The 17,222-nt window shown below is 39.7% G+C and overlaps 1 protein-coding gene across 1 annotated transcript in view; it reads left to right on the top strand.

Moving 5' to 3' along the window:
• Window positions 1-17,222, top strand: part of SLC23A2 (solute carrier family 23 member 2) — a 137,493-nt gene that overhangs the window by 69,815 nt on the left and 50,456 nt on the right. The window contains exon 4 of the mRNA XM_052650709.1: window positions 16,002-16,118. Within this exon, the coding sequence (XP_052506669.1) occupies window positions 16,002-16,118 (117 nt within the window). The remainder of the gene's footprint in view (window positions 1-16,001; window positions 16,119-17,222) is intronic.

The following is a 17,222-nucleotide window of genomic DNA, read 5'->3' as shown; positions in this document are numbered from 1 at the left end:
TAAGTTTTAACCTTTTTTGGTTTATGAACCATGCAGATTCTCTCTCTCTCTCTTTAACACCAAAAACATTTTGTATTGGGATATAGCCAATTAACAATGTTGTGATAGTTTCAGGTGAACAGTGAAGGAACTCAGCCATATGTATACATATATCCATTCTCCCCCAAATCCCCTTTCTGTCCAGGCTGGCACATAAGATTGAGCAGAGTTCCATGTGCTATACAGTAAGTTTTTGTTGGTTATCTGTTTTAGATATAGCAGTGTGTACATGACCTTCCCAAAGTCCTTAACTATCCCTTCCGCCTGGCAGCCATGAGTTTGTTTGCTAAGTCTGGGTTTCCTTCTGTTTTGTGAGTAAGTTCATCTGTATCATTTTAGATTCTACACATAAGGGGTGTCATATGATATTTCTTCTTCTCTGTGTGACCTACTTCACTCAGTATACACTCTCTAGGTGCATCCATGTTGCTGGAAATGGCCTCATTTCATTCTTTTTAATGGCCGAGTAATAGTCCATTGTATATACGTACCGCATCTTCTTTATCCACTCATCTGTCAATTGACATTTAGGTTGCTTCCATGTCTTGACCATTGTAAACAGTGCTGCACTGAACAGTGGCGTGCATGTGTCTTTTCAGGCTGTGTTTTTCTCTGGTTATATACCCAGAAGTGGAACTGCAGGGTCATATGGTAGCTCATAGTTTCAGTTTTTTAAGGAAACTCCATACTGTTCTCTGTAGTGGCTGTATTTTACATTCCCACCAACAGCACAGAAGGATTCCCTTCTCTCCACACCCTCTCTAGCATTTGTTGTTTGTGGACTTTTTGATGATAGCCATTCTGGCTGGTGTGAGGTGATATCTTATTGTAGTTTTGATTTGCATTCTCTAATAACTGGCAGTTTTGAACATCTTTTCATGTGCCTGTTGGCCATCTGTATGTATAGAGAAATGTCTATTCAGGTCTTCTGCCCATTTTTGAGTGGGTTGTTTGTTTTGATGCCATTAAATGTCATAAAGAAAGAAAGTAAGTGAAGTAGCTCAGTTGTGTCTGACTCTTTGCAACCCCATGGACTGTAGCCTACCAGGCTACTCCATCCCTCGGATTTTCCAGGCAAGAATACTGAAGTGGGTTGCCATTAAATATCATAAGCTGTTTGAAAATTTTGGAAATTAATCCCTTAAAAGTCCCATTATTTGCAAATATTTTCTCCCAATCTGTGGGTTGTCTTTTTGTTTTGTTTATTGTTTCCTTTACTGTGTAAAAGCTTTTGAGTTTCAGTAGGTCCAGTTTGTTTATTTTTGCTTTTGTTTCCATTATTCTGGGAGGTGAGTTAAAAAAGACATTGCTGTGATTTATGTCAGAGTGTGTTCTGCCTATGTTTTCCTCCAAGAGTTTATAGTGTCCAGCCTAACATTTAGATCTTAATCTACTTTAAGCTTATTTTTGTGTATGGGGTCAAAGAATGATCTAATATTTTTTACATGTGGTTTTCCATTTTTACTAGCATCATTTATTGAAGAGACTGTCATTCCTACATTGTGTAGCCTTGCTTCTTTTGTCATAGATTAATTGACTATAGGTTCAGGGGTTTATTTCTGTTTTTTTTATCCTGTTCTATTGATCTATATTCCTATTTTTATGCCAGTACCATACTGTCTGGTTGATTGTGGCTTTCTAATATAGTCTAAAGTCAGGGAGCCTGATTCCTCCAGCTCTGTTTTTCTTTTTCAAGATTGCTTTAGCTATTCATGCTCTTTTGTATCTCCATACAAATCTTGAAATTTTTTGTTCTAGTACTGTGAAAAATGCCATTGGTAATTTCATAGGGATTGCATTGAATCTATAGATTGCCTTGGGTAGTATAGTTATTTTGACAATATTATATAATATATTAGTTCTTTCAATCCATGGACATGGTATATCTTTCCACCTGTTTGTCATCCGATTTCTTTCATCCGTGTCTTAACAGTTGCGGGAGTACAGGTCTTTTGTCCCTTAGGTAGGTTAATTCTTTGGTATTTTATTCTTTCTGATGTAACAGTAAATGGAATTGCTTCTTGTAATTCTCTTTCTAATCTTTCATTGTTAGTATATAGAAGTGCAACAGACTTTTGTGTATTGATTTTGTAACCTGCAAATTTACCAAATTCATTGATCAGTTCAGTTCAGTTCAGTTCAGTCGCTCAGTCGTGTCTGACTCTTTGTGACCCCATGAATGGCAGCACGCCAGGCCTCCCTGTCCATCGCCATCTCCCGGAGTACACTCAGACTCACGTCCATCGAGTCCGTGATGCCATCCAGCCATCTCATCCTGGGTCGTCCCCTTCTCCTGCCCCCAGTCACTCCCAGCATCAGAGTCTTCCAGTGAATCAACTCTTCGCATGAGGTGTCCAGAGTACTGGAGCTTCAGCTTTAGCGTCAGTCCTTCCAAAGAAATCCCAGGGTTGATCTCCTTCAGAATGGACTGGTTGGATCTCCTTGCAGTCCAAGGGACTCTCAAGAGTCTTCTCCAACACCACAATTCAAACACATCAATTCTTCGGCGCTCAGCCTTCTTCACAGTCCAACTCTCACATCCATACATGACCACAGGAAAAACCATAGCCTTGACTAGATGGACCTTAGTTGGCAAAGTAATGTCTCTGCTTTTGAATATACTATCTAGGTTGGTCATAACTTTTCTTCCAAGGAGTAAGCGTCTTTTAATTTCATGGCTGCAGTCACCATCTGCGGTGATTTTGGAGCCCCCAAAAATAAAGTCTGACACTGTTTCCACTGTTTCCCCATCTATTTCCCATGCAGTGATGGGACCAGATGCCGTGATCTTTGTTTTCTGAATGTTGAGCTTTAAGCCAACTTTTTCACTCTCCTCTTTCACTTTCATCAAGAGGCTTTTTAGTTCCTCTTCACTTTCTGTCATAAGGATGGTGTCATCTGCATATCTGAGGTTATTGATATTTCTCCCGGCAATCTTGAGTCCAGCTTGTGTTCCTTCCAGTCCAGCGTTTCTCATGATGTACTCTGCATAGAAGTTAAATAAGCAGGGTGACAAATACAGCCTTGATGTACTCCTTTTCCTATTTGGAACCAGTCTGTTGTTGATGAGTTCTAGTAATTTTCTGGTAGCATCTTTAGGATCTTCTGTGTATAATATATCATCTGTAAACAGTAACAGTTTAACGTTTTATTTTCCAATTTCGATTCCCTTTACTTCTTTTTCTTTTCTGATTGCTGTAGCTAGGACTTGCAAAATTATATTGATTAAAAGTGGTGAGAGTGGACATCCTTGTCTGTTCCTGATCTTAGAGGGAATGCTTTCAGCTTTTCACCATTAAGTATGATGGTAGCTGTAGGTTTGTCATATATGACCTTTATTATGTTGAGGTATGTACCCTCTATGCCCACTTTCTGGAGAGTTTTTATCATAAATGGGCACTGGATTTTGTCTAAAGCCTTTTCTGCATCTATTTAGATGATTATATGTTTTTTATTCAATTTAATTGATTTACAGGTGTTGAAAATCCTTGCATCCCTGGGATGAATCCCACTTGATCATGGTGTATGATCTTTTTAATGTGTTGTTGGATATGGATTGCTAGTATTTGTTCTGCATCTATGTTCATCAGTGATACTGGTCTCTAGTTTTCTTTTTTTTGTCATATCTTTGTCTGCTTTTAAATGAGTTGGAAAGTATTCCTTCCTCTGTGGCTTTTTGGAACAGTTTCAGAAGGATAGATGTTTTAACTGTTCTCTTAAATGTTTGATAAAATTAGCTTCTGAAGCTGTTGGGTCCTGGATTTATATTTTTTGGGAGGTTTTTTAATCATGGTTTCAATTTCAGTGCTTGTGACTGGTCTGTTCATATTTTCTGTTTATTCCTGTTTCAGTCTAGGGGAACTGTACCTTTCCAAGAATTTGTCTATTTCTTCCAGGTTGTCCATTTTATTGGTATACAGTTGTTCATAGTGGTCTCTTTTCATTTCTAATTTTATTGATTTGAGTTCTCTCCATTTTTTTTTTTTTGATGAATCTGGCTAAAGGTTTATCAATCTTGTTATCTTTTCAAAGAACCAGCTTTTAGTTTCATTGATCCTTGTGATTGTTTTCTTTGTTTCTATTTCATTTTTTTCTGCTCTGACTTTTATGATTTCCTTCCTTCTGCTAACTCTAAGTTTTGTTTGTTTTTCTTTATCTAGTTGTTTTAGGTGTAAGGTTAGGTGGTTTATCTGAGATTTTTCTTATTTCTTGAAGTAAGATTATATTGTAATTACTTTTGCTGCATCCAGTAGGTTTTGAGGTGTTGTGCTTTCATTTTCATTTGTCTCTAGGTATTTTTTTTTTAATTTCTTTTGATTTCTTCAGTGAACCAGTGGTTGTTTAGTAGCATATTGTTTAGCTGCCATGTGTTTGTGTTTCCTAGAGGTTTTTCCCTTGTAGTTTATTTCTCATCTCATAGCACTGTGATCAGAAAAGCAGCTTGATATGATTTCGATTTCTTTACATTTGCCAAGGCTTGCCTTGTGGCCCAGCATGTGGTCAATCCTGAAGAACGTTCTGTATGCACTTGAGAAAAATGTGAAGTCTGCTGCTTTTGGATGGGATTCTTTATAAATAACAATGAAGTCTAAGTCGTCTAAAATATCCTAGGTGGCAAGAATACACAGAAGAACTATAGGAAAAAAATCGTAATGACCCAGATAATCACGATGGTGTGATCACTCACCTAGAGCCAGACATCCTGGAGTTACGAAGTCAAGTGGGCCTTAGGAAGCATCACTACAAAGAAAGCTAGTGGAGGTGATGGAGTTCCAGCTGAGCTATTTCAAATCCTAAAAGATGATGCTGTGAAAGTGTTGTACTCAATATGTCAGCAAATTTGGAAGACTCAGCAGTAGCCACAGGATTGGAAAAGGTCAGTTTTCATTCCAATCTCAATGAAAGGCAATGCCAAAGAATGTTCAAGCTACCACACAATTCACTCATTTCACAGGCTAGCAAAGTAATGCTGAAAATTCTCCAAGCTTGACTTCAACAGTATGTGAACCGAGAACTTCAAGATGTTCAAGCTGGATTTAGAAAAGGCAGAGGAACCAGAGATCAAATTGCCAACATCTGTTGGGTCATAGAAAAAGCAAGAGAATTCTAGCAGAACATCTACTTCTTCTTCATCGACTACACTAAAGCCTTTGACTGTCTGGATCACAACAACCTGTGAAAAATTCTTAAAGAGATGGGAATACCAGACCACTTTACCTGTCTCCTGAGAAACCTGTATGCAGGTCAGGAAGCAACAGTTAGAACCAGACATGGAACAATGGACTGGTTCAAAATTGGGAAAGGAGTATATCAAGGCCATGTATTGTCACCTTACTTATTTAACTTCTATGCAGCGTGCATCATGTGAAATGCTGGGCTGGATGAAGCACAAGCCGGAATCAAGATTGCCAGGAGAAATATCAATTACCTCAGATATGCAGGTGACACCACCCTTACGGCAGAAAGTGAAGAGGAGCTAAAGAGCCTCTTAATGAAAATGAAAGAGGAGAGTGAAAAAGCTGGCTTAAAACTCAACATTGAAAAAGCGAAGATTGTGGCATCCGGTCCCATCACTTCATGGCAAATACATAGGGAAACAATGGAAACAGTGACAGATTTTATTTTCTTGGGCTCCAGAATCACTGCTGATGGTGACTGCAGCCATGAAATGAAAAGACGCTTGCTCCTTGAAAGGAAAGCCATGACAGAGCTAGACAGCATATTAAAAAGCAGAGGCATCACTTTGCCACCAAAGATCCGTATAGTCAAGGCTATGGTTTTTCCAGCAGTCATGTATGGATGTGAGAGCTGGATCAATAAGAAAGCTGAGCACCAAAAGTTAATGTTTTTGAACTGTGGTGTCGGACAATACTCTTGAGAGTCCCTTGGACTGCAAGGAGATCAAACCAGTCAGTCGTAAAGGAAATCAGTCCTGAATATTCATTGGAAGGACTGATGCTGAAGCTGAAGCTCCAGTGCTTTGGCCACCTGATGCGAAGAGCTGACTGATAAGAAAAAATCCTGATGCTGGGGAAGATTGAAGGCAGGAGAAGAAGGGGATGACAGAGGATGAGATGGTTGTATGGGCTCATTGACTCAGTGGATGTGAGTTTGTGCAAGCTCCGGAGATAGTGAAGGACAAGGAAGTCTGATGTGCTGCAGTCCGTGGGGTTGAAAGAGTCAGACATGACTGAGTGGCTGAACAACAACAACAAAGGCCTGCATTTCCTTACTGATTTTCTGCCTGAATGATCGGTCCATCGTTGAAAGTGGGATATAGAAGTCTTCCACTATTAATTTTGTTACTGTCGATTTCTCCCTTTTTGTTCGTTTGTATTTGTCTTACATACGGAGGTGCTTCTGTGTTGGGTGCATATATATTTATAATTGCTATATCTTCTTCTTGGATTGAGCTCTTGATCATTATGTAGTGTCCTTTTTTGTCTCTTATAACAGTCTTGGTTTTAAAGTTTATTTTGTCTGATATGAGTATTGCTACTCCAGCTTTCTTATGATTTCTATTTGCATGAAATACCTTCTCCCATCCCCTTATTTTCAGTCTGTAAGTGTCCCTAGGTATGAAGTGGGTCTCTTATAGACAGTATATATTTGGGGTCTTGTTTTTGTGTCCACTCAGCCAGTTTATGTTTTGGTTGGTGCATTTAATTCATTTACATTTAAGGTAATTATTGATATGTATGATCCTACTCCTGTTTTGTTGTTTGGGATTTATTTTTTATTGATCAGTTCCTTCTCTTGTGTTTCCTGACTAGAGAAGTTCCTTTAGCATTTGTTATGAAACTGATTTAGTGGTGCTGAATTCTCTTAATTTTGCTTCTCTGGAAAGCTTTTGCTTTCAGTGTCAAATCTGAAAGAGTCTAGTTGGGAAGGGTATTCTTGGCTGTAGGTTCTTCCTCTCTGTCATTTGAAATATATTTTGCCATTCCCTTCTGGCTTGTAGAGTTTCTGTTGAGAAATCGGCTGATAACCTTATAGGTTTTCCCTTGTATGTTATTTGTCTTTTTTCCCTTGTTTCTTTTAATGATTTATCTTTAATTTTTGTCAGTTTGATTACCCTGTGTTTTGGTTTGTTCCTCCTTGGGTTTATCCTGCCTGGGACTCTGTGCTTCCTGGACATGACTGACTATTTCCTTTCCCATGTGAGGGATGTTTTCACCTGTTATCGCTTCAGATATTTTCTTGGGTCTTTTCTCTCTCTTTTCTCCTTCTGGGGCCCATATAATGTGAATATTGGTGTGTTTAATGTTGTCCCAGAGGTCTGTTAGGCTGTCTTCATTTCTTTTCATTCTTTTTCCTATATTCCATTTTGCAGCATTGATTTCTGCCATTCTGTTTTCCAGGTCACTTACCCATTCTTCTGCTTCAGTTATTCTGTGCTTGATTCTGTCTAGTATATCGTTCACCTCTGTTTGCTTGTTCTTTAGTTCTTCTAGGTCCTTGGTAAACCTCAGTCTTCGCCTCCAATCCTTTTCAGAGATCCTGAATCATCTTCACTGTCATTATTCTGAATTCTTTTTCTGGGAGGTTGCCTATCTCCATTTCATTTAGTTGTGTTTCTGGGTATTTATCTTGTTTCTTCATCTGGTACATAATCCTATTTCATTTGGGGTAGTTTTCTGTGATTGTGGTATTAGTTCTAGAGGCTGATGGGATTGTAGTTCTTATTTCTTCTGTCTGCCTTCTGGTGGATGAGAATAAGAGGCTTGTATAACCATTCCATTCTGAAGGAGATCAGCCCTGGGATTTCTTTGGAAGGAATGATGCTGAAGCTGAAACTCCAGTACTTTGGCCACCTCATGCAAAGAGTTGACTCATTGGAAAAGACTGATGCTGGGAGGGATTTGGGGCAGGAGGAGAAGGGGACGACAGAGGATGAGATGGCTGGATGGCATCACTGACTCGATGGACGTGAATCTGAGTGAACTCCGGTAGTTGGTGATGGACATGGAGGCCTGGCGTGCTGCGATTCATGGGGTCGCAAAGAGTCGGACACGACTGAACGACTGAACTGAACTGAACTGAACTGATAAGCTTCCTGATGGGAGGGACAGGCTGTGGGGGAAACTGGGTCTTGGTCTGGTGGGCAGGGCTGTGCTCAGTAAAACTTGAATACAATTGTCTGCTGATGGGTGGGGCTACGCTCCCCTCCCAGTTAGTTGTTTGGCCTGAGGTGACCCAGTCCTGGAGTCTATAGGTTTCTGTAATAGGACTATGGGAGACCTCCAAGAGGGCGTAGAGTGTCCATGTCTCCATGGCAGGCCACTGCCAGCCCATGCCTCTACAGGAGACCCTCAAACACCCACAGGTAGGTCTGACTCAGTCTTCTGAGGAGTCACTCCTCCTTTCCTCTGGGACCTGGTGTGCACAAGATTTTGTTTGTGCCCTCCAAGAATCTCTTGATTCCCCAGTCCTATGGGAGCTCTATAATCAAATCCCACTGGCCTTCAAAGTCAGATTCCCTATAGATTCCTAGTCCCTTGGCCAGATCCCCAGGCTGGGGAGCCTGATGTGGGGCCTAGAACCTTCACAGCAGTGGGGAGCTTCTTTGGTATAATTGTTCTCCAATTTGTGAGTCGCCCACCTGACAGGTATAGGATTTGATTTTATCATAATTTTTCCCTCGTACCATTTCGTTTTGGCTTCTCCTTTGTCCTTGGATGCTGGGTATCTTTTTTAGTGGGTTCCAGTGTCTCCTGTCAATGGTTGTTAATAGCTAGTTGCGATTTTGGTGCTCATATGTGAAATGAGTGGGAATTTACTGCTGGTCTTGGACAGGCTCCTGGAGAGGTGAAGGCGGCTGTGGTGCATGCTGGGGGGTGCCTTCTACCTTGTGAAGCTGGTGAGGGTGGGTGCCATTGTGGAGGCTCCTCCCCCTCACTTCCTGACTCTCTTTACCTTTTAGTACCATTTGTTCTTGAGCATACTTGCTTAATATAAACAGCCCAAAATTGTATTAAAATGTTTAAGATGTGCTGCCTCCATTCTTGATTGTATTAAAATGTTTAAGATGTGCTGCCTCCATTCTTGGTCTACCGAGCATAGTTGACAACTGGCAGTCTGATGTGTTTATTCCACATGCTTTTCCACTCATGAGCACACATATCTGAGAGTGTTGTACTATAGACAGTGAGCTACTAGTCACTACCCCACCTACATCATGTATATACCTTGCTAGGCTACTAAGTGTATGTGGAATTTTTCTGTTTTTAAAAATTAATTTTAATATTTTAAATAGACAATCTCATGATTTAAAAAATCACTTGCTCTATATACACCTATTATTTCTGAACTGTTTGAAAGTAAGTTACAGACATAATACTCCTTTTTCCCTGAATATTTCAGTGTGTATTTCTAAAAACAAGGACATTAGAATATTCACATTGATAAAACTATTATTGATAATAGATCTCATTAATTTTAATTTTAAAATAAAGCTTAATAATTTTCATTTATCTACCATGAACAGTAACGAAATTGGTGAGTTTTCTTCTTTCCCTTTTCTTTCTTCTACTATCTGATTTTGGTCAGAAATACTACTTACACTTTATATTTTAATTGATTTGTCAGCTTTAAGTATCATCCTTTATCTTCCAACTATATTAGATTACAATTTACTGCTTGCCTTTTTCTTTTTCCCTCTCACATTTTGTTAATTGTAATGTCTGTATCTTTTTGGTGCACATGACTTTTATACATTCTGGCTACCTACTTCCTACTTTTAGTTTTATTCCTACAGCTAATTTGAGTCAAACCTTCTGCTGATTTTCACCGGTAATTTCTTGGTTGACTGAAGTTCATCCTCCAGGCTCTTGAAGTGTAGTCCATGCATCAGCTTTGTTGACATCATTACCTACAAGTTTGTTAGAAATGTAGAGTCTCTCTCCCAACCAAAACCTGCTGAATCAGAATTTGCATTTTCATACGATTCCTATGTGATTTGATATGTTCCCTGACGTTATAGAAATAACACTGAAGAACTGGATCATGGGAATAATTTTGGATGAGAATTTATCTATAGCATTTAGGCTTGAAGGAAAGTTTGGCTGGATGTAAAATCTTTAGGACATTGTTTAGATCCTGACTCAAATAAATCAGCTGTAACAAAATTTTGACATAGGATGAAAAAATTGTAATAAGCATTGGGTATTCGCTGATATGAAGAAATTGTTAATTTGATTAGTATGTAATGGTATTTCCGTTCTTTTTAGGGTCTTTATCTGCTGAAGAGACATATATGTGTTTCTGAGCAAATGTATGTATTTTGAGGATTTGGTTTAAAATAATCCATCCCTTTACTCCAGTAAAGTTAGAATGAGATGGGGAATAGATTAAATAAGAATCTAGGGATAATAAATTTTGAAGCTGGAGCTGGGGATAGATACAGAGCAGGCATTTCAAGTTCCTTCTAACACTATAGTTTTCAAAAATTATGTAATACAAAATTAAGGAAATAATTGAGTCATACCTTATTGTTTGCTCTTTTCTCATTTTCTGGTATTGAATATGGCTTTGAAGAACTCAGGCTGGTCTTTTTTTTCCCCCTTGTAAATCAATATCTTGATCTTTTTGCCTTTTCTGTGGATTATTTATCTTTTATATTCAGTAACTTTACTGACTATCATATAATAATAATCATAAGTTTTGAAGCTGACCTTCTGTGTCAGCTTTTCCTGGCACTTTCAGTGTTTAGCTTCAAGTCTCCTGTTACTTCAGCAATGTTGTCTTGAATTATATCTTTATTTTTTGTTCTAGTTTCTTCTTTTGGTTTTCTTACTTGGGGGCTCCATTTGTGTCTGTTTTGGACCTACTTTGTCTGCCCTCTCTATCACTTCTCTCTAATCTTTTTTTCTCTTATACTTTTTTCATGTGGGCTTGCCCTCTTGTGCTCCTGCCATTTTGATTTTTCTTTTTTTTCCCCTTCTGTCCAAATTCTTAAAACTCATATTTTATTTCCCCTTTGTCCTTAAATTTCTTGACATATTAGATTCTTTTGTTGAGTTTTCAAAGACAGCTGAATCTTTTTAAATTAATTTATTGAGAACTTGGTGTATTTTTCTAATTTGCAAGCATATCCTTTAGTTCTTAGAAATTTTCATATTTCTTTGATTCCTGTGTTCTGTTTTCTTCCATAAAAATTGTTCTTAACCTACATTTGTCTTTTTGTTATTTGGGACTCTCAACCCGTTTGTTGAATTTTTTTTCCTATCCTGTTTTTAGTTCCTAAGGTCTGTTTTACTCTTTTTTCTTTTTTTTTTTTTAATTTACTGATTAGAGATTTGAAAATGATATTTCTTTCCTCCCAGGTTCAAAATACTTTTGTGAAGAGACAGGTTTCTCCCCTGCCAATGTGTTTTCTTTCTACTACATGGACCTATTTCCTCTATTTGGCTCTTATTTTTGGAGGAATGTGAGGCAATAAAAAATATGATTGTAGAATCATTGTGTGGGGGTAAAATTTTCTGTTCAGCCTTTCCACTGAATAGGGAAAGCTATCTTGTTACCGTAGGGTCTGTAGCTGGTAGCGTTTTATCTCTGAGGCTGATCAGATCATCTGGAAAGGAGTCCTCTAGTCTCTTCCTATAGCTTCTGGTATTCTGGAAACAGATAAGGATCTCACTGTTCATGCTTGTGGGTTAAAACCACACATAGTATTCCTCAGTCTGAGGTATTTCTGATTTGTATTCTTCAAATAATACATTTTTGTGTCTTGAAGGGGGAGGATAGCAGTTGGCGGGCAGCAGGGTGTCTGATTGGTTTGCAGAGTTAAATCCCATTTTTTTCCCATCCCTATTCTGTCTTCAAGCATAGAACATTTCTCAGCTTCTGTTGGTCAGCCAGCTCACTTGTTTATACCTTTCCCCTCCAGCACCTATGCTGTAGAGTCTTTCCCTCTCCTAGATGGGTCACAGCTCATATAGATGCTCTACATATTCCAGAAATAATGGGATATAGTCAGTTAACAATGTTACGATAGGGTGAATAGTGAAGGGACTCGGCCATTCATGTACATGTGTCCATTCTCCCCCAAACTCCCCTCCCATTCAGGCTGCCATATGACACTGAGCACAGTTCCATGTGCAATACAGTAGGCCCTTATTGGTTATCCACTTTAAATATAGGGTTTGTATATGTCCACCCCAAGCTCCCTAACTTTCCCTCCTTCCATCTTCCCCCAGTCCTCACCCCTCACCCTCACCGTAAGTCTGAGTCTCTTTTCTGTTTTGTTAGTGAGTTCATTTCTTTCATTTCTTTTTAGATTCCATATAGAAGGGATGTCATCCAATATTTCTCCTACTCTGTCTGACTTAATGTAATCATCTTTCAAAGAAACTTCTCTGTTTGAGGTTTTTGTTTTTGCAGTTTTAAAATGGCTCATATTGTTCATGCTGTGATAACAGAATGTGGTACCGTGGTCCTCAGTGACCATTCTCCTTCTGTCTCTGGGAGGAGCAGTGTAGCATTTGTCTGACAGGGTTCACTGATCCCCTTGACCACCCAATTTCCTGCCTTTTCTTGATATCATCAGTGGACATTTACATTAGTTCCGTTACTGAGTTGTAGAACCACCCTCATTACTAAGAAAAATCGTGTGTATACAGTATATATATATATATATATATATATATATATATATGTTTGTGTACACATCTTAATCTTAGCCTTCCAGATTATAAAGAGGACAGATTCAGTCTTTTCAGTTCTGTTCATGTGTTTTGTAGGTAAAGCTAGCCGTTTGGGAATCATTAGAGGCATAATGCTTAAACTATTATTGTAACAGATTATACTAATCTAGTAAGTATAGTGTTACTGTCCTGTTTTCAGACATTTCTTTTTGTTACTTTGTGAGCAGTAACACTCCCACCTGTAGGCCCTATGATAGTGTTGAGTTGTCCTTTGTGTAGTGAGTCCAGTGTCCATTGTTGCATCATATCAGCAAATGGTCAGCTTCGTTCAGAGATATCCAAGACTGGTTTGAAGTGAAGTGAAGTGAAGTCGCTCAGTCGTGTCCGACTCTTTGCGACCCCATAGACTGAGGCCTACCAGGCTCCTCTGTCCATGGGATTTTCTAGGCAGTAGTACTAGAGAGGATTGCCATTTCCTTCTCCAGGGGATCTTCCCAACCCAGGGCCCGAACCCGGGTCTCCCGCATTGTAGACAGACGCTTTACCATCTGAGCCACCAGGGAAGTCCAAGACTGGTTTAGGAGTCCCAAATCAGGTTCAGTGATTGGCTTGGATGACTCACACTGACTCAGTGGACATGAATTTGAGCAAACTCAGGGAGATAGTGAAGTCCATGGGGTCGAAAAGAGTTGGACATGACTTAGTGACTGAACAAGACCAACTCATAGAATTCAGAAAAGCTTCTGGTTATAGCTTATTTGAGAAAAAGGGTTCAGATTAAAATCAATTAAAAAAACCATGTAGGGCAGGGTATAGGAGACACTGAGCAAACTTTCAGCTGTCCTCTTCCTAATGGAGTCACGTGGGCAGTGCTTAACTTCCCCCAAAGCAATGTGTGAGGACACTCAAGAAGTGTTGCCAGACCCTCTGGAGTCAAATGGATACCATGTGGCCCAAGGCCCCCATCGTCAATTGCACTGTTAGAATAATCTGTGAAGGGCGGCTCAAGGATTCAGGTAAACAAATACACTCTTAAGAGGAAGGATATTCTAAAAACATTAAAGTATCTTCCAAGTGTCAGGTAAGGACCAAACTTTTCTTTCAAATGTGCAAGATTTGAACAGCCCAGACCTGCTGAGTTAATACTTTACTGCGCATCACTGCATATCATGGCTTCCCTGGTGGCTCAGTAGTAAAGAATCTGCCTGCAATGCAAGAGACCCGGGTTCAAGCCCTGGGTTGGGCAGATCCTCTGGAGAAAGTAATGGCAACCCACTCCAGTATTCTTGCCTGGCGAATCCCCACGGACAGAGGATCCTGGCGGGCTGTAGTCCATGGGGTCAGAGTCAGACATGACTGAGCGGCTAAGCACACATACAACTGCGTATCAAGTTCCTCACCATGTGTACCTTCTCTGCCGCCCCTATGAACAAGTTTTGAAAGACACATATGATATGTTTAAACCCATTTAATAATGCAGACCTGCCAATATCCGTTGTTTGAGTGGAAGAAAAATTCTTTCAGAAAGGTCATACTCAATTCACATTTGGATTAGATCAAATGTCCGTTTACTTTTGATATTTACCTTTAGGACTTCCCTGGTGACTTAGACGGTAAAGTGTCTGCCTACAATGCGGGAGACCCGGGTCCAGTCCCTGAGTCGGGAAGATCTCCTGGAGAAGGAAATGGCGACCCACTCCAGTATTCTTGCCTGGGAAATCCCACGGACAGAGAAGCCTGTTAGGCTACAGTCCACGGGGTCGCAAAGAGTTGGACACGACTGAGCAACTTCACTTCACTTCAGGCTTTCGAAAGTGATGGTGAATTGTGTCACTAATACAACACTCTGTTCAAGAGTATTTGGCCAGTGTGTGTTCAAATTCCAGTGTATGAAAAATGGAGTGATAAACAAGGAGTCAGCATCTTTCTCAGAACCTTTCTGTGGATCAGATCCATTGGAAAGTGGAACAGATTGAGCCAGATGTGACCAAGGTTGATCTTTATCTTTTTTGTGGCACATCTTGTAATTTTGTTTCCTCTTAGGCGCTTTATTATTAAAAAACTTTTTTTAAAAAAAGCACATCCTGGATTCCAATAAATTATTTGTATGGTTTTAGAAACAGGGTAACATTGAGGGTATATAGGGGAATCCCCCAAGTTTTCAGTGTGGCTCAGATACTGGATGAGTTCAGAAGTGACACTGAAGCTGATCAGCCATGTCTGGAGTATAACCTGTGGTCTCTGTAAAGATTCTGGTTTATAAAGCATACAACACAACATTTTAAAAAATCTTCAGTAATGGGGGTTGGTGGGGTTATCCTCAACTATAAATACATTTTTAGTCTTTTCTTTTTTTAGCATCTTTAAATTTTTTTTCTTTTTTAAAAATTTATTTTTTAATTAAAGGATAATTGTTTTGCAGAATTGTATTGGTTTCTTTGAATCATAGAATCTGTATACCTTTGCTCTTTTCACAAACATTTGTGTCTGAGCAGAAGTGTTTTAAAAGAAGGGTGTTTCCTGGGACTTCCTTAGTGGCCCAGTGGTTAAGAATCTGCCAGCCAGTGAAGAGGACATGGGTTTGATCCCTCGTCCAGGAAGATCCCACATGCCGTGGAGCAGCTAAGCCCATGTGCTGCAACTGCTGAGCCCATGCACTGCAGTTACTGAAACCCGCATGCTCTAGACCCCGTGCTCTGTGAAAAGAGAAGCCACTGCAATTAGAAGCCTGTGCAACGCAACTCGAGAGTAGCCCCCACTTGCTGTAACTAGAGAAAGCCCACATATAGCAACAAAGACCCAGCACAGCCAAAAGTAAAATTTACAAATAAATAAAAGAGGGTGTTTAGGTACAAAAATCTTTTTCCTTGCAGGGATGGGTTGGGATAGGAGGGGCAGAATAGTGCTATTGAAAGTAGTTAGCATTTTATAGTATTTCTTAATTCAGGTTACCACCCAAGGATGGCCTCACTCATGCCGTGGTATTACTTTGTGGTCTCAACCTTGGGAGCATCTCTCTCTATGCAGGAGGTACCCAGGTTTGGGGAGCAGCTCTGAGCAAGCTGGTTGCTCTTGGGGATGAGTTGATGGCAAGTGATACTGAGCCCCTAAATCCTGAGAACAGACTGTCCCACTAAGTGTGCTTGACATTGTGTCAAAGGTAATAAAGGCTTAATTTTACATTAGAGTGACAGCCACTTTATAAAATTGTTTTCCAGTAACAGCCTATGCTGTTAACCTTAGACCTTGCTTTTATTTATTTATTTATTTTTTAGACCTTGCTTTTATTAAACAACTTCTTTTCTCCCTTGCTCACAGAGCTCCCTTGCTGAGACCTTGGATAGCACTGGCAGTCTAGACCCCCAGAGATCAGATATGATTTATACCATAGAAGATGTTCCACCCTGGTACCTGTGCATATTTCTGGGGTTGCAGGTAAGATGATTCCTTTGGAATGTAACCACCAGCAGATGCTTGAATTGTCTGTCTAGATTATTTAAAATTCAATTTTTATTTTTTACTTATTGACAGCTTTAAATTACTCTTTTAAGGATGATGAATGGTAATTGTTAATATGAATTTCAAAACAGTGAAAGGAAGAAAACAGGAGGAGTACGTTAACCATGGTAGGAAAAAAAGAAAATATTCAGGAAATAAGCAAGAGAAATGACATGGAAGGAAAGGGAAAAGTTCATAGATGTATGGAAAGGGGGAGAAGAGGGAAGAGAATGTAGAGGAATAGAAATAAGAAGGATTAGTGTTCATCTCTCATTCCTAGTTAACCAATCCATAGTCACTGTCAACTGCCATGAAATATGGGTGACATTAAGAAGTGCTGTGTTGCATTTGAGTCAGTTCTGAGGAGGTGGATGAACCTAGAACCTATTATACAGAGTGAAGTGAGTCAGAAAGAGAAAGATAAACATCGTATTCTAACACATATATATGGAATCTAGAAGAATGGCACTGAAGAATTTATTTACAGGGCAGCAATGAAGAAACAGACAGAGAATAGACTTATGGACATGGGGAGAGGGAAGGAGAGAGTGAGAAGTATGGAAAGAGTAACGTCGAAACTTACATTACCGTATGTAAAATAGATAGCCAATGGGAATTTGCTGTATGGCTCAGGAAACTCAAATGGGGGCTCTGTATCAATCTAGAGGGGTGGGATGGGGCAGGAGATGGGAGGGAGGTTCTAAAGGGAGGGGATACATGTATAGTTATGGCTGTTTCATGTTGGGGTTTGACAGAAAACAACAGAATTCTTTCAAGCAATTATCCTTCAGTAAAAAAGTAAATTAAAAAAAAAAAGAAGTGCTGTGTTGGTCAGGACATAAATGTGGAGGCTTCAGTCTTATTTTTAAAGGAAGGCAGGCTTCCCTTGGTAATGTCTGTTTGCAATCTCCAGTGGGAGCAGAGCAAGGAGGCTGCCAAGGAACGGGTAGGAGGGATGGGGCGAGAGGTGACCCAAGCTGGTGCAGGATTTCTGCATCTTTGGTATCTGCTCCCCCCTCTCCCCCCAGCCACCACTCCCTT

The sequence above is a fragment of the Budorcas taxicolor genome, chromosome 13 (genome assembly GCF_023091745.1).
Source record: "Budorcas taxicolor isolate Tak-1 chromosome 13, Takin1.1, whole genome shotgun sequence".
Classification (NCBI taxonomy): Eukaryota; Metazoa; Chordata; class Mammalia; order Artiodactyla; family Bovidae; genus Budorcas; species Budorcas taxicolor.
The sequence above is the reverse complement of the archived record's forward strand: the minus strand, read 5'-3'. Positions and strand labels throughout refer to the sequence as shown.